Raw genomic sequence first — 24693 nt, forward strand, 5'->3', positions numbered from 1 at the left:
TTGAGCCTGCCTGCCATCTCCTGGACTCTGATCTGGTTTTGACCTTTTGCCTGTCCATGACCATTCTCTTGCCTATTCCTTTTTGGATTATTAAACATCTAAGACTCCAACCATCTGCCTCCTGTGTCTGCATCTGGGTCTCGCCTTGTGTTATGATAGCAGTCGGGCCCTGGGTGGGGTTGATGGGCTACAGCCTGCAGTAGGTCCCCGGTTAGGGTTGATGGACTACAGCCTGCAGTCGGGCCCTGGGTGGGGTTGATGGGCTACAGCCTGCAGTAGGTCCCCGGTTAGGGTTGATGGACTACAGCCTGCAGTCGGGCCCTGGTTGGGATTGATGGGCTACAGCCTGCAGTCGGGCCCTGGGTGGGGTTGATGGGCTACAGCCTGCAGTAGGTCCCTGGTTAGGGTTGATGGGCTACAGCCTGCAGTCGGGCCCTGGGTGGGGTTGATGGGATACAGCCTGCAGTAGGTCCCCGGTTAGGGTTGATGGGCTACAGCCTGCAGTCGGACACTGGTTGGGATTGATGAGCTACAGCCTGCAGTAGGTCCCCGGTTAGGGTTGATGGGCTACAGCCTGCAGTCGGGCCCTGGGTGGGGTTGATGGGCTACAGCCTGCAGTAGGTCCCCGGTTAGGGTTGATGGGCTACAGCCTGCAGTCGGGCCCTGGTTGGGATTGATGGGCTACAGCCTGCAGTAGGTCCCTGGTTAGGGTTGATGGGTTACAGCCTGCAGTAGGTCCCCGGTTAGGGTTGATGGGCTACAGCCTGCAGTCGGGCTCTGGTTGGGATTGATGGGCTACAGCCTGCAGTAGGTCCCCGGTTAGGGTTAATGGACTACAGACTGCAGTAGGTCCCTGGTTAGGGTTGATGGATTACAGCCTGCAGTAGGTCCCTGGTTGGGGTTGATGGGCTACAGCCTGCAGTAGGTCCTTGGTTGGGATAGATGGACTGCAGCCTGCAGTAGGTCCCTGGTTAGGGTTGATGGGTTACAGCCTGCAGTAGGTCCCTGGTTGGGGTTGATGGGCTACAGCCTGCAGTAGGTCCCTCATTGGGATTGATGGACTGCAGCCTGCAGTAGGTCCCTGGTTGGGATTGATGGGCTACAGCCTGCAGTAGGTCCCTCATTGGGATTGATGGACTGCAGCCTGCAGTAGGTCCCTGGTTGGGATTGATGGGCTACAGCCTGCAGTAGGTCCCCGGTGGGGACCACAAACAGTAGGTAATGGCCGGGCCACGGTGGGTGTTAATTTGTTATTGTAACTCAGCAGCTGTGCGGCATGCTCCGAGAGCAGGTGGCAGCCTCCGCAGGGGTGGTGGATGGGGGAGGAGAAGAGGGGGAGGGAGACAGGAGCATGTGGCATGTGTGTGTGTGTGTGTGTGTGTGTGGGGGGGGGGGGGGGGGTAGCTCTCAGCAAGCAAATTATATATCCTGTTTCCATGAGAAACAACATATGAGGGCCTGGATGGGTTCCAATACTAATCATTCCTTGCCTTCAATAGGTTGTTGTGTTGCAGAGAGGCAAGAAAGCAACACCACTGTATAGATGGCACAAGGATGAATCAAATAAATAGATGTGGATGTGCTCTAGACCTACCTCTCTCTCTCTCAAATATAAATTATGATTATATTATCAAAGAGAACATTCTTGATTAGCATCTATGCCAAAAATAGAACATTGAATCAATCTAAACATTACCTGAATATTCTCAACAAAGGCAAAATGTTCAGAAGAAATTACTGTCTGCTCCTTCTTGTGACTTCCGTAGGATATGGCCAAATGCATTGCAGACTAGTGGTAGCCCAAAACATAATATGTATCTTGATTTAAAATACATTTTGTCAACACACCGTTGACATGCAAACAAGTAGTGGTCTGTTGGGCGGAAGGCAGCGTAGAGGTTAGGAGAGTTGTAACCGAAAGGTCGCTGGTTAAAACCCAGAGCAGACTAATAATTATTATTGTCGTATTTCCCATAATCTATTTTAGCGTCCGTAAAAGATATTTCCCTGCTGTTAACGACGGTGTAACAACGCAGCAGAGTTTTGGCTTTTTCTCGAAAGGATTACAATTTGGCCCGCCCACTCAAATATTCAGAGCAATGTTGCTACAGTAGCAGCCTATGCCCCTGATACCTGATGCTGCAGTGTTACGGATCACTGTGTCTATTATCTTGATAGAAAAACAAGTCAGTGGCTAATATCAGTTGACTCTATAAGCGTAATATTTTGGTTATAGTAGGCTGTATCTTGAAACGTGCACCCTGCCATTCAAAGTGCGAAGAGCATGGTCGGGATCACGGGCGCTTTGCAATGTAAGTAACTAACCTATCTATGTTTTACTGCTGTAAAATACATGTTAAACGTTTTTTGTGACCATTTCGAGAATTATTATTATTTTGACATTATCCTATGGCTATTTGTTTGGATGAGATGCGCTGCTATAAATAAAAGGGACAGCGTCAAATAGCTACTGGTCGCGCGCGCTCAGGAAAGGACTCAAAAATGCGGAAACTGTTTGCATGGAAGGCTAGTCGATTTTCCCCATAATATATCCACAACAGTAGACGTGTCTTTTGTCCTGGGTATTTCGTTGCCTAGTGTAATGTTATGACGTTTAGTGGGCAGACATTTTTTATTTGACCTCAATAATTTGACAGAGTGCAAACATTCAATGGGACATTCACACATAGCCCAAGCAGGCCTACATCAAGAAAATATAATTATGTTCACAGTCAATTAAAATGTGTCTCATTATAAATACTATTTTTTTGCATTACCTTTGTTAACGTTAGATTATTATATGAGTAACCTAACTGTAGGCTATAATAACATGCATATAATGATGTTGTGAGCTTTGCCCTAGTATAGCTGGTAATATCCTGATATTATGCTGCGAAGGCCGTCACTCTAAATGTGCCTTTTCAGTGGATGATTTGGAATTAGTCCACCAGGCAAAGTTTTGCACCATCTGGAGCTTTACAGCTTTTCAAGACAATAACACCAGGCGGTCTAAAGACTGCCAATAGAGAACTCCCACTTGTCTACTTAGTCTGTGGGACAAAGGCACAGTCATGCAATGCAAGTGGGGTCGCCAGACCTAGCCACAGCCTCAAGGCACAACTGTATTTGTGTGTTTGACCCGGGAGAAATAATTCGTCTCCCTTTTGTCCCAATGTCGGAATAACAAACGATGGCTCGACATAGACGAGACAGTAGTCCTAATGAGGAAACATAGTTTGTTACAGTAACCAGCAGAGAGCAGCAGAGCTCCTCTGGCATCCATGATGGAACTGTAATCGTGATTGATCTTCCGTTTTATGGTTCTTAATGTTTTTGGATTTTGGTCCAAAATGTTGACCTGAACGAATACATGTTGAAATACAGCTAGTTTGAATGTAGTTGTTTTTTCAATGGTATAACTTGAATAGTTTTACAGTATGGAGAAGGGAGTGTGGCGCATCGGTTCTTGCTAGGAGATAGTGTGCAAGGAGATAGTTGTGCGATGACAGACGTGCCAAAGAGAACACAACACCGCTCACGTTCTTTCTCAATCACTGTTTTGTCCCTTGATTCAATTTAATCCACTTAAAAACATGTGGGCAAGTTGGACACAACTACACATTTCCCCATTTTCCATATTTTTTTCTCTATTTTTTTTGTGATTCCATTCCCCTGACTTTTTAAAGGGAAATAAATAAATAAATTACAAAAGGGTCCTGCAGGTTTGCATTAGGCTCCTAATTGGTTTTGGCTTGAGTGGCTCCTCCGGGTTGCCAGATCTGGCGCCTTTATGTTGTGTTGTCATGTGGGAGAATTTCCCTGGCACTGTGGAGAGAGAGGTGCCTGTAGCTGAGAGTGAGTCAGCCCAGCATCCTCATCCCCTCTCATCGCCTCTCATGTACGGCTCTCTCTGGTCTCTGAGTGGGTCTTTTCCACCAGTAACACCTGTTAATGCTTTACTGGGCCCCATGGCGCTGCTCTCATCCAGCTCCGTAGTCAGGCCCATCAGATTGGAGGTTTGCTCTAAGCCTGGCCACCATTAATAACTATCAGAGGATGAATCTGAGTTTGATTCAGAAACGCAGATGATTTGAGTGAAGTGTAGCAGTGTGGAATTGATTTTTTTTTTTGTTTTTTTTTTTTGAGGTGAACTAAGTTTGACTCATCACTGATTGGTGATTACATTTTGTGTGCACAGACAGATCATACATAGTCATTTATAAAGTGTGGTTATGAATGGAAACAACTTGAGCTGACTTTCATGCTTGGTGTGGAGTTAGATCGGGGTGCCTCGCTTTTCCGTGACCTCATCAATTAGCGCCACAATAAAAACAATCGCAAAAATATTCTGTTCCCAAGTCTTCTATTCATTAATGAGGGTCATAAACGACTAAAATATCAACTCCAAAAGTCTAAATGAAAACTGACCTTTTACTCTAATAAATCAGTCTATTCCCTTTGGTGAGAGGAAATCACAAACATCCATCTTTCCTATCCATTTAGAAGTCTACCCTAAATCTCCTCCACAAGGGTTAACACAAGTCAGAACCCAGCAACCCAGAGTTTGTGTGTTAGAATCTCTTCATGGATAACTTTAGCATTTTCGCTACTTTGCAACTACTTAGCATGTTATTTAACCCTTCCCCTAATCTTAACCCTTTAACCTAACTCCTAAACCTTTTAACTACTTAGCTAGCATGTTAACTAGTCCTAACCTTAACCCGTAACCTAACACTAACCTTAACTCCTAGCCTCCTAGTTAGCCTATCTAACGTTAACCACAACAAATTGGAGTTTGTGTAATGTACACGAATGCATTATGAAGGAAGAAAATGGTGTAATGAAAATGGTGTAATACACACAAAAAGTGAACTTTTTCGTGTGCCTGTCACAAATTTTGAATAAGCAATTTGTGTCTATTTCACAATAAGCTGTGATAGTGTGTTGCGAGCCACTGACTCAATAAATCTCCCTTGACAGGCCCTGTCATGTAGGAGTGTTTTTGTGAGCTAGTCGCGGTCCGTCCTTATTTCACATACCCCTATTATTTCAGCCTGTGAGGCAACCTGAAACGAAGGAGAGAGAGGGAGAGAGACAGATAAGTGACATGAGAGAGACGGAGGGATGAAGAAAAAAAGGGAGAGGAACTGATTAACTGTCAGGAGAATGTGAGGCTAATTGACGCCAGGTTCGCACAGCTGTTTCTTGTTGCTGCGCACTGCACGGACCGGGTGGGAGGATTGGATCCAGATGTGGGCCCTGCTCTTCGGATCGCCCGCCAATAACAATCCTCTGGAATGCCAGTCTACAGGAGACAAAACCTATTAGTGGGCCTGGGGCGTGCTCCGCTCCGTTCCTCTCTCCATCTCAACCCCTTTTTTTGTGGACGGTCAAGACTATCACTTCTTAGAGACTCTTTGTTATGCTGTTGAGTTGACTACAGGGCTCAGTATGCAGAGCTGTCATTTTGTTTGACTAACTAGCCTCATAATGTTGGTACTGTGTCATTGTATCTGCATTACACGTTGATATCATATGACACATTTAAGGCTTGAAACCAGCTATGGGGTTCAAAATGTGTTTAGCATATTTCAGAGGGCTTTTGAAAGTCCCCCAAAATGGATTAATACCTTTGTGTCCTGCTGTGAAAAGTGTTTCTTTCAAAACCGTCATTGAAAATGCATGTATCCTTTCTACCCCTCTGTGTTGGCGGGCATTCGACTGGTGGGACGTGGGGGCCTTATTGTCTGCGGGAATTTATTAAGTCTCCTACTTTAAGCAGAGGACATTGACAGAGAACAAAAGTACTAATCACCCAGTAGTAAATTAGAGTGGTCACAGTGGAAAGACAAGTGAAAGGACCGTATCACCACATTATGCTTTTTAATACCCGTTCTTCCCTCCTCCAGTCCAGACAAAGCCTCGTTAGGATTGGTTCCCCCTATTCTCCACAGCTTTCGGGATATTCTACCCCTCTCACCCTCTTTCTTTCGCACTCTCTCTCCTGGTCAATGGGGATGGGGAGTCCAGCTGCAGTGGGCTTGTCAGCACCCAGAGGAGAGTTCAAATCTATGCCTGTATGAGTTTCCCATTGAAGACTGATAGCACAATATGGACTGGCTTTCAAATGAGAAACTCAGTTGTCAGTTATTTTGGGAGCCCCCCCAAAAAAAGACTTCTCAGAATTTCCCTCCAAACCTTTCAAGAGTTAGGACATCTTTCAAATGCAAACCTTCTCTCGCAAGGCATTCTTTACATTGTCATAACTGTTCACATTCTTTACATTGTCATAACTGTTTACATTCTTTACATTGTCATAACTGTTTACATTCTTTACATTGTCATAACTGTTTACATTCTTTACATTGTCATAACTGTTTACATTCTTTACATTGTCATAACTGTTTACATTCTTTACATTGTCATAACTGTTTACATTCTTTACATTGTCATAACTGTTTACATTCTTTACATTGTCATAACTGTTTACATTCTTTACATTGTCATAACTGTTTACATTCCTTACATTGTCATAACTGTTTACATTCTTTACATTGTCATAACTGTTTACATTCCTTACATTGTCATAACTGTTTACATTCCTTACATTGTCATAACTGTTTACATTCTTTACACTGTCATAACTGTTTACATTCTTTACACTGACATGACATAACCGTGACGTGACACATCATCGGCTGTTTAAAATTAATGTGTAAAACTGTCCCAAGTCTGTCTCGTATGCTTTAGCGCACGTGTCAAACTCAACCCATTGAGGGGCGGGTGTCCGCTGGTTTTCGCTCGTCCCTTGTACTTCATTTATTAATTAAGGTCTCTAATTAGTAAGGAGCTCCCCTCACCTGATTGTCTAGGTCTTAATTGAAAGGAAATCCAACAGACACTAGGTCCTCCATGGAAGGAGTTTGACACTCCTGCTTTAGCGATAACATTTTTTCTGGCTAACCAGCGGACCTAAATCACGGATGATGGACGGTTCAGACAAAGTCTTCCCATGTGTCTGTTGTACGAGCGCTTTATGCCTCCTGATGCTACCTCATCAAACTGCACCCCATTTATCACAGCTATGTTTCCAGTCCTGCTGAGCTTCAGCGTCACCCATGGAAGGGGGTCTGTTCAGGATCTGTAGTCATAAAGTGCTGATCTTGGATCAGTTTTGCCTTTTAAAATCATCGGCTGAGTACACTTATTAGCGTCAGGGGGAACCTGATCCTAGATCAGCACTTCCACTCTGAGATGCTTTATGAAAAGGGGCCCAGTTGTAGTGAAATGAAACCCTGTTGTCATTCCGTTATTCCCCTATCTCCAACTTTCCAGACACTATTCAACGATGCTTTCTCTTTTTTGTTGGAATGTGATCTTATCAGCAGACCTGTACCATGATGTTCATGTGTCTTTCCTTTGGTGGTATCTTTTGCTTGTTGGCTTTGTGTCTTGTGACATCAGAGGATCAGTGGTGTTATTATGCCCTTAGTTTGAAATAACCATCAAGGAGAGGGCCAACCCTAACACTATTATGCCCTTAGTTTGAAATAACCATCAAGGAGAGGGCCAACCCTAACACTATTATGCACTTAGTTTGCCTCTTGTGCCCACAAAGCCGAGGCAGGTGGTCTCATCATCCTTAGTGTGTGGGGATGTTTTGTGGAGAGACATCTTTGTTTTGTTTAATTCGCTTTGTTGGTTTTTGTCATTGTTGTTTTGTTTAGAGATGGAGCGAGAGCGAGAGACTTGTATCAGTTTTAGACAACAACAACAAAGAGAAACACACAACTTGTCTGTTTGTTTTGTTAGTGTGAGAGTCTCTCACACACACACACACACACACACACACACACACACACACACACACACACACAGAAACACACCTTCCGGGGGAGCGCACTTCTGACAAGTCTAAACATCCCTGCGGCTGAACCCTGAGTAAGGCAAAGGCATGCCCATGTGTGTCTGCCCGGATTCCTCAGAGTTCTTCTCTAGCTGAGCTTGTAAAATCTTCTTCGCACTGGCAAGTGATTCAAATCACATTTTCTGCATATCCGATTCGAATTTGATATTTTTCCTGCAGTCTGAACAGCCAAAAAGCACATGGAATCAGATATATTATGCCACATTACGCCACATGATTCCTCAAATCAAATTCTATTTGTCACATGCATTGAATACAGGTGTATACTTTACCGTGAAACTCTTACTTACGAGTCCTTTGTGGGAGGTTTTAAATCAGATAATAATCTGATTCCTCGCCATGTGTCTGAACGGTCAAATCGTATTTATTTAGTTTGTAGACTGTTATTTGGCATATCTTGTTACTTGTCAAACTGTCAACAGAGTAGTAAGAACATGTTTAGCTAATTAGCTTGATAATTGTTAACAAACAAATGAGTGAATGTGCTAGAAATCTGAACAGCTACCTAGCTAGCTAGTTGCCTGCCTTGGCTAGCCAAAATGACTTGTTTTGAAAGTTGAATCATTTTATCCTTTGATGCTTTAAAAGTTTTCCGACACTATGATTTTGAACAGAAACTGGGAGACATCCATGACAGCGGTGGTTAGCATGCTACGTAACTTCTGAGTGATAGGAAGCAGGAGCACTACCACCAATCAGCCTACACCACTGCACACACCCGTTGTTACTATGACAACTAGCATAGCCATGTCAGCAAATGACTGCTGTCTGAACACACACATCCGATTCGGTCACTTGTAACTTGCTGTTTGGACAGTCAGTAGTCCAAAACGGATTTGAAAAACAAAACAAAACTAATTTGAGACTGCGGTTGAAAATTAGCCGGCTGGCTAAAACCGGCACGTTTACTGAAACGTTGATTAATGTGCACTGTCCCTGTAAAAATAAAAATAAAAATAATTAATTAAAATTAATTAAAATAAATAAACTCAGCATTAAGGCCTGCAGTGTGAACAAGGCTTAATTGAGCGCTTCACAAATCCCCCAGCAGGCTCTGTCTCTGCCTGGTCAGGTGTTCCCAACACTGCTCTCCAGATGAGCCACCTGCAAAACACAGGTGTGGCCGTCGCTAGACAATAGCACAACACAGCTGCTCTTGCCCGGAGGATAACGAGAAGGTTATAATAGGATCAACTGCAGGTAGAGGAAGGAACACACACGCACGGTCACAGTAACCGTACACCCTGATGAGATGAGGTCTCTGGCTGGCCATGTCAAAGTGCGTCTTTGAGTCGAAACGACGAGGGCCACCGTGTTGATGTATGTTGCACGCTTCCTCAACTTGAGACACATGTGGCTTTGTGTTATGTGACAAAACACCACGTTTTAGAGTGGCCTTTTAGTGTCCCCAGCACAAGGTGTGTCTGTGTAATGATCCTGCTTTTTAATCAGCTTCTTGATATGCAAGTCCTGTCAGGTGGATAGATTTTCTTGACAAAGGATACATTGCTTACTTACAGAGATGTAAACAAATAAACGTGTGCACAAAATGTAAAAGAAATAGGTTTTTGTGCATATGGAAAATTTCAAGGATCTTTTATTTCAGCCCATGAAACACTGGACCAACACTTTACATGTTCTGTTTATATTTTTGTTCAATGTACATTAATGCACTATGCTTATGTTAATCATGGACTTCAAATGGATTACAGTATATATTGCATGTTTCGGCTATAAGAAGATAAGAATGCCGTATGCATATTGCATATGGTATATGTTACTATGCTATACTATATTTTTAAAAAGGCTTCAGGCCTGCGTACTGTAGGTATGAAAACAACAGTAGGGCCATAGAAAGCCGACTGTCGGTCTGGCATGTTTGTGCTTCTAATCAGTAGTTTAGAACTCATGTTTGCTGAACATTTTCTACGGTTGGCAGAGGAGGACAAACTTCAGACAAGCTCTTACTGCATGGTGCATTTAGCGATTATAATACTGTAAGTGGGAGCATGTAAGGCTTTAACTATATATGCCATGGATAGCTCAGTAGGTTTATCTGGTGCTCGGTTTAAGTGGAGAGAGAAGGAGAAGGTGGTTATTGAATATCGTTTAACAGAGTTATTGGAGAAAAGGTTTGGAGTCGGTCTGTGCACTTGGCCTTCCTCTGTGGAAACTTCAGGAAGATGCAGCCAAGTGAGCGTGTGACCCACCTCTCGTAAATTCTATGCGCGTGCACACGCACACATATACACACACACACATGCACTCTCTTTCATACACATACACACACATATACACACACATACACATCAACACACACATACACAAATGCACTCTCTCTCTCTTTTTCTTTCACCATCACACACACATCAACATACACACACATCAACACATACATACACAATGCACACACAGTCCTCCCCTTCTCCAACCCAAAGTGTAACAAGAGATCTGACGTTTTTCCATGGGTGAGTAGGCGGGTCAGGCCTTACTTAAACTAATCGCTCCCAGCAGTGTTGAACAGCCAGACACTCTGGAGCCGTGGGCTGAGGTTTTGGAATGCCACTGCCGGCTCAATGCATGCCTTTCATCGAGAGTGAGGGAGTGAGAGAGGGAATGAGAAGGGGGGAGAGAGAGAGGGAATGAGAAGGGGGGGAGAGAGAGAGGGAATGAGAAGGGGGGAAGAGAGAGGGAATGAGAAGGGGGGGAGAGAGAGAGCGAATGAGAAGGGGGAGAGAGAGAGAGGGAATGAGAAGGGGGGGAGAGGGAATGAGAAGGGGAGGAGAGGGAGAGAGAGAATAAGAAGGGGGGAGAGAGAGAGAGAGAGAGAGAGGGAATGAGAAGGGGGGATGAGGGAGAGAGAGAGGGAATGAGAAGGGGGGAGAGAGAGAGAGAGAGAGGGAATGAGAAGGGGGGATGAGGGAGAGAGGGAATGAGAAGGGAGGGATGAGGGAGAGAGAGGGAATGAGGGAGAGAGAGGGAATGAGAAGGGGGGATGAGGGAGAGAGAAGGAATGAGAAAGGGGGTGAGGGAGAGAGAGGGAATGAGAAGAGGGGGGGAGAGAGGGAATTAGAAGGGGGTGAGGGAGAGAGAGGGGTTGAGAAGGGGGGAGAGAGAGAGGGAATGAGAAGGGGGGGTAGAGAGAGAGAGCGAATGAGAAGGGGGGAGAGAGAGAGAGGGAATGAAAAGGGGGGGAGAGGGAATGAGAAGGTGGGGTGAGGGAGAGAGAGCGAATGAGAAGGGGGGGTGAGAGAGGGAGTGAGAAGGGGGGAGAGAGAGAGAGAAGGAATGAGAAGGGGGAGGGAGAGAGAATGAGAAGGGGGGAGAGAGAGAGAGGGAATGAGAAGGGGGGAGAAAGAGAGAGAGGGAACGAGAAGGGGGGAGAGAGAGAGAGAGGGAATGAGAAGGGGGAGAGGGAATGAGAAGGTGGGGTGAGGGAGAGAGAGCGAATGAGAAGGGGGGGTGAGAGAGGGAGTGAGAAGGGGGGGGAGAGAGAGAGAGGGAATGAGAAGGGGGGGAGAGAGAGATGGAATGAGAAGGGGGGAGAGAGAGATGGAATAAGAAGGGGGATGAGGGAGAGAGAGATGGAATGAGAAGGGGGGATGAGGGAGAGAGAGAGGGAATAAGAAGGGGGGGTGAGGGAGAGAGGGGAATGAAGGAGAGAGAGAGGGAATAAGAAGGGGGGATGAGGGAGAGAGAGGGAATGAGATGAGGGAGAGAGAGATGGAATGAGAAGGGGGGATGAGGGAGAGAGAGAGGGAATAAGAAGGGGGGGTGAGGGAGAGAGAGAGGGAATAAGAAGGGGGATGAGGGAGAGAGAGAGGGAATGAGAAGGGGGGATGAGGGAGAGAGAGATGGAATGAGAAGGAGGGATGAGGGAGAGAGAGAGGGAATAAGAAGGGGGGGTGAGGGAGAGAGGGGAATGAGGGAGAGAGAGAGGGAATAAGAAGGGGGGATGAGGGAGAGAGAGGGAATGAGAAGGGAGGGATGAGGGAGAGAGAGGGAATGAGGGAGAGAGAGGGAATGAGAAGGGGGGATGAGGGAGAGAGAGAAGGAATGAGAAGGGGGGTGAGGGAGAGAGAGGGAATGAGAAGAGGGGGGGAGAGAGGGAATTAGAAGGGGGTGAGGGAGAGGGGTTGAGAAGGGGGGATGTGGGAGAGAGAGGGAATGAGAAGGGGGGATGAGGGAGAGAGAGGGAATAAGAAGGGGGATGAGGGAGAGAGAGGGAATGAGAAGGGGGGATGAGGGAGAGAGAGGGAATAAGAAGGGGGGATGAGGGAGAGACAGAGGGAATGAGGGAGAGAGAGGGAATGAGAAGGGGGGATGAGGGAGAGAGAGGGAATAAGAAGGGGGATGAGGGAGAGAGAGGGAATGAGAAGGGGGGATGAGGGAGAGAGAGGGAATAAGAAGGGGGGATGAGGGAGAGACAGAGGGAATGAGGGAGAGAGAGGGAATGAGAAGGGGGATGAGGGAGAGAGAGGGAATAAGAAGGGGGATGAGGGTGAGAGAGAAGGAATGAGACCGGGGGGTGAGGGAGAGAGAGGGAATAAGAAGGGGGGATGAGGGAGAGAGAGGAGGAATGAGAAGGGGGGGGTGAGGGAGAGAGAGAGGGATTGAGAAGGGGGGATGAGGGAGAGAGAGGGAATAAGAGGGGGGATGAGGGAGAGAGAGGGAATAAGAAGGGGGATGAGGGAGAGACAGAGGGAATGAGGGAGAGAGAGGGAATGAGAAGGGGGGTGAGGGAATAAGAAGGGGGATGAGGGAGAGAGAGAAGGAATGAGACCGGGGGGGGGGGTGAGGGAGAGAGAGCGAATAAGAAGGGGGGATGAGGGAGAAAGAGAAGGAATGAGACCGGGGGGATGAGGGAGAGAGAGGGAATAAGAAGGGGGGCGAGGGAAAGAGAGAGAGGGAATGAGAAGGGGGGGTGAGGGAGAGAGAGAGGGAATGAGAATGGGGGATGAGGGAAAGAGAAGGGGGGGATGAGAAGGGGGATGAGGGAGAGAGAGAGGGAATGAGAAGGGGGGGATGAGGGAGAGAGAGGGGATGAGGGAGAGAGAAAAAAATAGGGGACCCATTTCGGTGATATAGGAAAAGTAGGGTAAAGGAGCAGCTTGTCGGGGGGGGGGATTTTGGGGGCGTTTTCGCTCGAAATGTCTCCCTCCACTGCAACATTTGTTTTTATTATCCCCGTGATGAGCTACAAACAAGCCTTTGAGTGAATCAATAGCTTTGAATTGAGTCTTCTTGGGGACGAGGCCTAGAGAGAACACCCCCACCCCAACCGCCCTCCCCATCCATAGGACTTCACATGGCCTGTTCTGATTTGATATCATTATTGTGCCAAGCATACAGTGAAGGAAATAGTCCCTCACTTTAGCGTGTGACCAGACCACTGCCAAGCATCATATTTATTTGACATTTTTTTTCCTTCACCCTAAATGATCCTAGCAGACATGGAGAAAATCATTATGTCTCCTGTCAGGTTGTCCCCACACCAGATGTAATGGAAAAGAGGGCATTAAAAGATCAGACGGGACTCCTGCGGTTTCCTCCTCCGATAAACTAAAGCAGAAGTCGGCAAAGAAAAGCAAAAGAGAAGGGGAGAGTTAGAAAGAGACAATTATTAAGGTGTGAAGTCATCTCTTCGTCTGTCTCTCTACCTTTGTCTATTATTAGCACAGGACAATGGACAGAAAAATAAGCACATTTCCCCCCCCAAAAAAAGGCCAGTTCCTCCAGAATGCACACAGAGTCCATTGAGTTCTTTGCAGTAGTGTGGAGGTAGAGAGGAGCTGGAGCAGAGGAGAGCAAAGATGTGTTCCCTTCATAGTGCACTATTTTTGAGAGAAAGAGAGAGACACACACACACACACAACGATTAAGGTGCATTGTGCCTTCATTGATTCCAAGGGAACCCCTGTGGCCTGAGATATGGTGGGTGGGAGGCAAGCCAAGGAGTGATCTGTTTTGGCTGGTTCTCAAGCCTGTGAATGTTCAAAGACATGCTTGGCCTTCAAGAGACAATAAAACACACACACACACACACACACACTCTCTTGCGTCTACTTGAACCAAGGTGGGGGGGGGGGGGTCGGTGCTTTACGGCTGGAGAAAAAATTCACTTACCAGCATCTGTGTTTTTTGTTTACTTCCTGCATGGAGCCCTATTCTCATGTTGTTAGCAAAATAGCATGTTGGCTAGCATCAGCATATTTGCGCAGCATTAGCAGTCATTATTGCAACTGAAGGTAATGAATGTTTTCAGTTATTTTAAATGTATTTACTAACGTAAGACTAACGTAAGGCTGCCTCAAAGGCTTTTTCTCATTTGGTAAAAATGTTGTCCTCCTCCTTGACCCGGAAACCAATAAGTAGTAGAGTGGTCAAGGAGGATTTAAATTTGTTAGTAGGCAAATAGAAGACGGTCCTCCCCTCCCCAATAGCCTCCTTTTGGTGAGGAAGTACAAGTGTATGCTACTTGAGTACTTCAAGGAAGAGTTTTGAAATCGGTAGGGCTGACCCCATTTAGTCGACTGGTCGATAGGCTGTTGGTCGACTGAGATGTTTATAGTCGAGCAGTGGCAAATATATATGAAAAAATGTATGGCACACAAGACACCTGTCTGATTCACGCCTGTCTCAGTGGACTAATCCATTGTGGAGGCTGCGGGGGTGGCACACCAGTATCACCAGTAGTACATTTACCGTTCATTCCCATGATTTCTCATCTACAAATGTTTGTTTGGTTACGGTATTTTCTGTTAATGTATTCAATATATTATTACAGTCTTACCATTGTCATTGTAGGAGTGGGCACGATGTTTGCAGAGCGCACAACCTAGGCTAAAATACATATTTACGAATAGACAACTCTCGGTCGACAAATCTTTTTTTTAGTCAGGGATGACTCTGCCACACACAAAGCATGCAAACATTTTTAAAAAACGACATGCTTTTTACTATATAATGCCTTGCATAACTAGCTAAATTAGTTTCTATCACTTTGTACACTTATTTTGGGAGTCCACCCTGTAAACGTAATTTGCATGATTGGAGGAGAGTCTCATTTCATATGAGCACATTTTCAGCCACTTTCCCTCTCCTTGCCGGCTCTCCTCGATTACCAGAGAGGGCACTGGAGTTGAGCAAATCCAATTGACCAAAGGCTGTAGTTTTCTGTCTGTTTCTTTACTTCCTGAGTAGGCTTCCATGTTTGTCTGTCATTAGCTTGTTTGCTAAGTATGAGCAGTCATTTTGCCATTATCACCAGTGAAATTCGCAGTAAATGCTGCTCCATGCTTGCTTCGCAAACATTCGTCACCTAAAACTTTCTCAAATGGCTTCGTATGCTAATGCAGCCCAACATTTGACCTAGGCCGTCAGAGATGTAAGCCAAACGTAGCGCTAAGGCTAATACATTAGCCGTTGCATTCAGATCATGCGTGCGTTGCCGTAGCAATAATGGGGCTCCTGTTGCGTTGTAGTGGTTGGTGGCTTTCTCTGCACAGAGAAGAGGGGGCCCACAGCACCGCCGGGCTCGACCCAGCTGTGTTGCCCTCTGGGGCTTGTTAAAAAAGCTTGTAGATAATTCCCATTTCAGAAACGAAGATCTTTTACCCCAGCCCCCTTTGAGATGGAGCCTCCCATCAGCAGCCACCACAGCCATTCATGGGGCATTGGAGCCACCACAAGGCTGCATGGCCACCTTTTGTGATGATAATGTCACCTTTCAGTAGTCAACTCAGCTGACCGGGGGCCTCTGTGTTTTCCTAGCACAAGCTGGTGTGTGTAAAGGCTTTTGGGTTCGCTCCAAGAGGGGAGCAGTTTGTGCCTGGGTCTTTTGCTGAAGAAGAATGTTTTTTGAGATCACATGACATGCCCTATCCCTGTCAGAGTAGGCTACCGTTGGCACTATTCAATGTCAATGTACTGTAGAGGGTAATGATTGAATCTGAGAGTTGTTACCCAAAATACGTTATCACTTACCGAGGTGTGACCACACTTTGGTTGAGGCTGTGTGTGAACACACACACTCTTTGGCCCAGCACAGCTGTATCCATTGGATCCGTAACTATATCATTTGAGCTCATTGTGGACTCAAGGCCACCACCATCCCCCTATTGTGTTATTGACTTTACATTTGTTTATGTGTAACTCTGTGTTGTTGTTTTTGTCGCACTGCTTTGCTTTATCTTGGCCAAGTCGCAGTTGTAAATGAGAACTTGTTCTCAACTGGCCTACCTGGTTAAATAAAGGTGAAATAACTGGCCTACCTGGTTAAATAAAGGTAAAATTAAAAATATATATTTTAAAATAATTGCCTTCGCTCGCACAACAAACCATCCAACACAAGGCAAATTGAGTAATTGAGTGAGGTAATGATGTTATGTTTCTCTCTCCTTCAGACCCTCCAACGTCCATACTCCTAGTTCCTCCAAGCTGTGGACTGGAGGAGAGTGCTGGTGCTGTCGTTTAAGCTCTGTTTATGTTTCTAAAAGTAGATGTTCGGAGAGCGTGTGAACACAACCAGATGCTCAAGGTTCACTGGGATATCTCATTTTGTAGGCAGCTAGCAACGGACCCTTTTCTTTTTCAATCTCGGGCCACACAGCCCAGCACAATGGTTAACAGCTGTGGGAGACTGCATGAAGAAGGAGCTAAAGCAATTCCATACCACATTCAGTGTTGACTTTCCTCATTAAAAAATGATGACATAAGTGTATGCTGTCCTTCCCCCCCTCTATTATGGGCCAACCATAGATGGTTCACCCAGTGTGGCAGAGAAAACGAAAGGGTAAGAGTGGTTGGTTGGTGTGGGTTATCTGATATGAGGTGCTAGTTAGCGTGGACACACTAACCTGTAGGGCTAGCGAGCGAATCGTCTGGGTTAGCATCTGCAGAGCACCCGCTGTCAGTGCTGCACCTCCTGTTCCCCCTACCAAGGCGCTCTGGCCCTCTCTCCCATGGCCAGATGCACTCTTTATCAGTCCAAGGATATCAGCGAAAGCTGTGCTGTGTGTGTGTGTGTTTGTGTGTGTGTGTGTGTGTGTAACCCGCAGTATCAGCTGAACCTTGAGAAGCCATTAGGATGTGTGTGTGTGTCTGTGTGTGTGCTATATCACCTTCTTAATGAACTGCTTGTGTTTTGCTACTGTTTGTTTGTTGTTGTTTTGAGCACGTGTGTGTGTGTTATTTTAGAGTATCCCTGTCTAGAACTTTGAAAGGCCTTGATTATGTGTACCGTGGTGTGATGATGTGTACCGTGGTGTGATGATGTGTACCGTGGTGTGATTATGTGTACCGTGGTGTGATGATGTGTACTGTGGTTTGATTATGTGTACCGTGGTGTGATTATGTGTACCGTGGTGTGATGATGTGTACCGTGGTGTGATTATGTGTACCGTGGTGTGATGATGTGTACCGTGGTGTGATGATGTGTACCGTGGTTTGATTATGTGTACCGTGGTGTGATGATGTGTACCGTGGTGTGATGATGTGTACCGTGGTGTGATGATGTGTACCGTGGTTTGATTATGTGTACCGTGGTGTGATGATGTGTACCGTGGTGTGATGATGTGTACCGTGGTGTGATGATGTGTACTGTGGTTTGATTATGTGTACCGTGGTGTGATGATGTGTACTGTGGTTTGATTATGTGTACCGTGGTGTGATGATGTGTATCGTGGTTTGATTATGTGTACTGTGGTTTGATTATGTGTACCGTGGTTTGCAAGTTGTCAATTATAAAGCCTAATAATTGACTCACCACTGAATAAAATGGAAATCGGTCATGACAATCTAAAGTAAGCACAAACAAAAATATTTTTTAGAGGCTTCCATGCCCCAAACATTTAGGTGGAAAGCAAAACCATCTGTCTTTCTCTCTTACTTTTAATTCAGTGAAGCTTGAAGGACAAGAGGTTGCATTCAACTCCCCTCACATGTCTACACACTGCATTCAATGGTCTACCAGACTGCATTAAGTTGGTAAAACAAAAACAAAAAGGACCACGGAGGGGGTATAAGACATGTTTGAGCCCCCACTCTTGAAGGGGTTTAAAAGGAAAGTAATAACCCCCTGACCCCCCCACCCCAAAAGGAAAGTAATAACCCCCTGACCCCCCCACCCCAAAAGGAAGTAATAACCCCCTGACCCCCCCACTGGAAGTAATAACCCCCTGACCCCCCCCAAAAGGAAAGTAATAACCCCCTGACCCCCCCCCCCCACCCCAAAAGGAAGTAATAACCCCCTGACCCCCCCACCCCAAAAGGAAGTAATAACCCCCTGACCCCCCCACCCCAAAAGGAAAGTAATAACCCCCTGACCCCCCCCCCCAAAAAAAGGAAAGTAATAACCCCCTGACCCCCCCCCCCAAAGGAAAGTAATAACCCCCTGACCCCCCCCCCTCCCCCCAAAAGGAAAGTAATAACCACCTGACCCCCCCCCACCCCAAAAGGAAAGTAATAACCCCCTGACCCCCCACCCCAAAAGGAAAGTAATAACCCCCTGACCCCCCCCCCCCAAAAGGAAAGTAATAACCCCCTGACCCCCCCCCCCCAAAAGGAAAGTAATAACCACCTGACCCCCCCCCCCCCACCCCAAAAGGAAAGTAATAACCCCTGACCCCCCCACCCCAAAAGGAAAGTAATAACCACCTGACTCCCCACCCCAAAAGGAAAGTATAACCCCCTGACCCCCCCACCCCAAAAGAAAAGTAATAACCCCCTGACCCCCCACCCCAAAAGGAAAGTAATAACCCCCTGACCCCCCACCCCAAAATGAAAGTAATAACCACCCCACCTTCTTGGCTCTGTTTAGTCTGTAGGTGCCAGGACAATTAGTTCTGTTTATTACGAGGCCTGTCGGTAAATACACTAAATAGATTAGTGCCGCATTGACTGAGCTCCACCGAGGGGGGGCGTAGCCTCATCAGTGACATCAGCACAGCAACCTGCCCCTGGAAACAGAGAAGAGAGTGTGTGGGAAAAGGGGGGAGGAGTCAGAGAGAGAGAAAGAGAGGGAGAGAGGTAGAGAGTGAACACACTGTGTGTGTGACAGAGAGAGCAGTGTGTGTGTGTGTGTGACAGAGAGAGCAGTGTGTGTGTGTGAGAGAGAGAGAGAGAGAGAGAGAGAGAGAGAGAGAGAGAGAGAGAGAGAGAGAGAGAGAGAGAGAGAGAGAGAGAGAGAGAGAGAGAGAGAGAGAGAGAGAGAGAGAGAGAGAGAGAGAGAGAGAGAGAGAGAGAGAACAGCAGAGGGAGTACTGGACTGGACTGCCTGGATATCCTCTTCCATCTGGGAGCCATCTGTGTTCCTCTGGCTCTGGGCTCCTCCACACTGGGGCTCACATATGTGGGAACACAAACACATGCCTGACATATGAAGGAGTGGAGAGAGAGACAAAAAACAGAGAAAAGAGAAGGATAAGAAAGCAAAGGCACCACAGCTGAATTAGGACAAGAGCCGACTAATAGGGTGGAGGTAAAACACTTTTTAGTTGTATTTCACATTTTCTCTGTTGCGTGCTCAAGTGATCAGTCTTTTTTTAAATTGTGTGTGTATTTTGTGTGGTTTGTCTAGCCTAATTCCTGGCTGTACAGATGGTGCATGATCCCCTCTGTAATCTTCTCCTCATCTCTTTATCCCTGTCTGTTGAGGGAAGACAGGGATGCATATGGCTAACAGTTAGCTTAACACTGGAAAACTGTTGCCTTTTGAGATCAATTCTGTCAACTCAGTATTGGAAATGAGTTTGTTGTGGCATTGGGTCTGGTTTTGAATTGTAACATTCACTGACACTGTAAATGTAGGACTACCTACTACTCAAACGTTGCTTCTTAGTTGCTTCTTCCATGTGGAAAAATCTTTTAAGGTTAACAAAATGGATGCTTATATTGAGGTGAGGCTCAAGTTACTATACCGAGTCAGTGAAGGTTACAGAAGGATATCGCTATCTTTCATGTTTTCCTTATGCGTTAAAGTTTACACATTGTTAAGAATAATATCCAGATTATGCTCTTATTGCTAACACTGTGTGCAAGCCTCACACTGTTCCATAGTGTACATACGTGGTATATTTATTATAGTGTAGGGCAAGCTATATCTTTTACATGAAGAGCTCTGCTGTTTCAAAGGGTGATGCCTGGGCATGTTTTGAGGTGAGTGGACTCTTCTCATTGTATTTATGTTTGCTGGGGTGCAGCGGATGGAGAGACAGACAGACAGACAGACAGACAGACAGACAGACAGACAGACAGACAGACAGACAGACAGACAGACAGACAGACAGACAGACAGACAGACAGACAGACAGACAGAGAGAGAGAGAGAGAGAGAACCTGGCTAGTCTCAGCCAAGTAGAGCAGGACTCCATGCCTGTCGGGAGAAAGGACTGGGCAGGCTGGAGACAGGGAGTCTCGGGTCTGGAGGCCGGCTGGACATTGTCATACTCCTGACAGCAGGAGCCGTGTGTGTGTGTGTGTGTGTGTGTTTGTGAGTGAGTGAGTGAGTGAGTGAGTGAGTGAGTGAGTGAGTGAGTGAGTGAGTGAGTGAGTGAGTGAGTGAGTGAGTGTGTGTGTGTGTGTGTGTGTGTGTGTGTGTGTGTGACAGAGAGAGATTCTGTTTACTGGTGATTTTTCAACAGTTTCAAAGTAGATTCATTTGTCAAAGTGGTTGATATCGGGGCAGCAGGTAGCCAAGAGGTTAAGAGCGTTGGACCAGTAACCGAAATGTTGCTGATTCTAAACCCTGAACCAACTAGGTGAAAAATCTGATGTGCCCTTGGGCAAGGCACTAATTGCTCCTGTAAGTCACTCTGGATAAGAGAGTTTACTAAAATGTAATAAAAAATAAAAAAAATCTATTATGATACAATGCAGTATTTATCTTTAAAAATCTACATACATTACATTCTCTTAGCTTGTTATCATTTTTATAATAATTTATCCATAGTTTATAATAGTGATGGGAGAACATTTCCAGCCTTAGTTTACGCCAGTTATTAGTGATGAATTGCTGAGATGAATGAGATCAGACTTTCATGAAGTCATTGACACCATTAACCTTAGTCCACTCAGCTTAAATCCTTAGAATCACTGCTCAGAATGCTCCCTTTATCTGTCTTTCCCTCGCTCTCTCTCTCTCTCTCTCTCTCACACACACACACACACACACACACACACACACACACACACACACACACACACACACATACACAAACACAAACACACGCAAGACCCGAGCAGCTGCTTCAATTGTTGCGGAGCAGGAAGCTCTTTATTAGTTCCAGTGACTAGGGCTGTGATATCTGGCCTGGGGGAGGGAGAGGGGAGAGGTGTGTGGGGGGGGGGATCTAATCATGTGATCAGAAGTGGTCCCAATCACAACCATTTGCTCTCTTAACAACTGTTTCTCGCATGTCGTCTGTGTGGTGTGTTAGTGTGTGTGTGTGTGTGTGTGTGTGTGTGTGTGTGTGTGTGAGAGAGAGTAATGTGAATATGAGAGTGTACGTTTGTGTGTGTGTGTGTGTGCGTGCGTGCGTGCGTGTGTGTGTGTGTTTGACTGCACGTGAACATGTGTGTGAATGCCCGATTGTAACTCCTCCCCCAACCGTCTTTCTTGTGAGGCAGGGGTCTGGTAGGGTCGGCTCAAGGTAATGTCTTGTGGCCCGGCCTAGTGACCCAGAACTGCATGCCTTTGTTCACTGTACTGGTTTGAATATACTGTATGTGTCTCCCGTCTTGGAGAGGGGATCTCTGGGGAGTTATGTTGCTAAATGGCTCGTTGGGCCCCTGAGAAATGGCCCTTAAGGCGTCTGCATGCTTCCCAGCGAAACAGTTCAGTCGAGTTCCTGCATATATTAGGACAACATTTTGGACTTTGTGATGTTTCTTTTCCGGTTGTTTGGGCAAAACAAAACAAAATTCTGGAGGCAATGCCAAAGTTCAGAGCCGAAATCTACGCCCCTTCGTCGGTGATTGGTCAACAGTAGGGATTCTTCAATAAAATGTTTGTTCATTCAATGAGAGACAAATCGTTTTCGTCAAAATTAATGACAGATTTCTTGAATTATCTTAGATTCATTCGGACTATTTTGAGGAAGTGTATACAGGCTACGGTGTCTCAAGATAGACAAACAGTATTATTATTGTTTTTCAAGCAAAAGTCCTTTAAGGGAGTATGCGAGCACACTTGTACAGTTCAGCTAGGCGCCAGCCGAACTTAGGCATGCTGACGCCTTTAGTGTCAGTGGTGATTGGTGAACCCTATAGTCAGTAGTGACAGTAGTGTGCAAGTGGATAAGAGAAAGTAGTGTGTGTGTGTGTGTGTCTGCGTGTGTGCTTCCAGCCTTGGAGGGAGTTTGCTTTCGAGGGAGACACGGTTTTGTCTCTGTTTTTATATTATGTGTATGTGTGTGTGTGTGTGTGTGTGTGAGTGAGAGGTTGATACCATAGGACTTGATAGTAAATGTCTTTAAGGAGATTGCATTTATTGGTGTGTTCCTTTCCATTTCCATACATGATCTCTATCAAAACCATAATCTCTATCAGAACAATGATCTCTATCAGAACAATGATCTCTATCAGAACAATGATCTCTATCAGAACAATGCACAGGGCCTACCCACAGACATCCAGAGGTACCCCCTCTCTCTCCCCCTCCCTCCTCTTTCTCTCTCTCCCTTTTCTCTCTCTCTTTCCCTCCTCTCGCACTCTCTCTTCCCCCTGCCTCTCTCCCAACCTCTTTACCTCATTCCCTAACTACCTCTCTCTCAATTCAATTTCAATTTGAGGGCTTCTCTCTCTCTCTCTCTCTCTCTCTCTCTCTCTCTCTCTCTCTCTCTCTCTCAGGTCAGCACGTGCCTCCCCTGCCAGGTTTTTGTTTCACATTCCTCTCTGAGAGTGAGGGATGAGAGAGAGTGGGAAGGGGTGGCCAAGTATGTCATTAATAATGGAGAGCAAACAAACTCCCAGGGGCCTCGGCTGTCCGTTTGTCTATTTTCCTGTCCTAAACCGTGAGTTATGGCCCTGTGACTGACTGTACAGGGAAGGGAGACGCACCACCCGCTTAGAGCCCGGAGCGCCAGTAGTATGGAACATAGAAGACAAATAATACACTCCCCACACACCAAGACACACACAATCATGTGCACACACACCTAAATGCACACACACTGGACACACACACACACACACACACACACAAACACACACACACACACACACACACACACACACACACACACACAATCTTATGCACACAAATGCACCAAACCATGCATACACACTGGACACACACACACACACACACACACAATCTTATGCACACAAATGCACCGAAACATGCATACACACTGGACACACACACACATACACACACACTGGACACACACACACATATACACACACACACTGGACACACACACACATACACACACACACACTGGACACACACACACATACACACACACACACACACACAATCTTATGCACAAAAATGCACCGAAACATGCATACACACACATCCCGAGCACTCATTTTCTACAGCTGGCCTTGCCCTTTGTTGTCCTTATCTGTTTCTCACAGAGCAGTAGGACTGACTAACCCACTGTTATATGTCTCTCACAGAGCAGCAGGACTGACTAACCCACTGTTATCTGTCTCTCACAGAGCAGAAGGACTGACTAACCCACTGTTATCTGTCTCTCACAGAGCAGAAGGACTGACTAACCCACTGTTATATGTCTCTCACAGAGCAGCAGGACTGACTAACCCACTGTTATCTGTCTCTCACAGAGCAGTAGGACTGACTAACCCACTGTTATATGTCTCTCACAGAGCAGCAGGACTGACTAACCCACTGTTATCTGTCTCTCACAGAGCAGTAGGACTGACTAACCCACTGTTATCAGTCTCTCACAGAGCAGAAGGACTGACTAACCCACTGTTATATGTCTCTCACAGAGCAGCAGGACTGACTAACCCACTGTTATCTGTCTCTCACAGAGCAGTAGGACTGACTAACCCACTGTTATCAGTCTCTCACAGAGCAGTAGGACTGACTAACCCACTGTTATCTGTCTCTCACAGAGCAGAAGGACTGACTAACCCACTGTTATCTGTCTCACAGAGCATTAGGACTGACTAACCCACTGTTATCTGTCTCACAGAGCATTAGGACTGACTAACCCACTGTTATCTGTCTCTCACAGAGCAGAAGGACTGACTAACCCACTGTTATCTGTCTCTCACAGAGCAGAAGGACTGACTAACCCACTGTTATCTGTCTCTCACAGAGCAGTAGGACTGACTAACCCACTGTTATCTGTCTCTCACAGAGCAGTAGGACTGACTAACCCACTGCTCAGCACCAGTGAATGAGTGCATACATGGGCCTACTCTGGGGCACACCTGGGGCACACATGGCTGGCTGATGCTTATTGCAGAACTGTGTGTGGAAATAGTTAAATGTGTCCATGTGCCTTTTTATTCACTCCACCCTCAGTCCTTATATGTGAAGGGGTTTATGTTGAAGTTGCAGAGAGAAGAGTAAGAAAATGCCTATAGACTACACTTCAATGCAGAATAATGTGAAAATGCCTATAGACTACACTTCAATGCAGAATAATGTGAAAATGCCTATAGACTACACTTCAATGCAGAATAATGTGAAAATGCCTATAGACTACACTTCAATGCAGAATAATGTGAAAATGCCTATAGACTACACTTCAATGCAGAATAATGTGAAAATGCCTATAGACTACACT

The 24693-nt window shown here is 46.0% G+C and overlaps 1 protein-coding gene across 4 annotated transcripts in view; it reads left to right on the forward strand.

The window, feature by feature from the left end:
• Nucleotides 1–1838: 1838 nt before the first annotated feature.
• LOC110529037 (protein CBFA2T2) overlaps nt 1839–24693 on the forward strand; it is a 71119-nt gene continuing 48264 nt past the window's right edge. Inside the window, exon 1 of one of the 4 annotated variants that reach the window (XM_036984128.2) lies at nt 1839–2312. In XM_036984128.2, coding sequence (XP_036840023.1) covers nt 2285–2312 — 28 coding nt within the window. In that variant the 5' untranslated portion in view covers nt 1839–2284. Of the gene's footprint in view, nt 2313–19087; nt 19407–24693 lie in introns of those variants that run through there. The other 3 variants (XM_036984130.2, XM_036984129.2, XM_036984131.2) reach the window with 3 other exon arrangements.

The sequence above is a fragment of the Oncorhynchus mykiss genome, chromosome 7, assembly GCF_057628025.1.
Source record: "Oncorhynchus mykiss isolate SJ-2025 chromosome 7, ASM5762802v1, whole genome shotgun sequence".
NCBI classification, from domain to species: domain Eukaryota; kingdom Metazoa; phylum Chordata; class Actinopteri; order Salmoniformes; family Salmonidae; genus Oncorhynchus; species Oncorhynchus mykiss.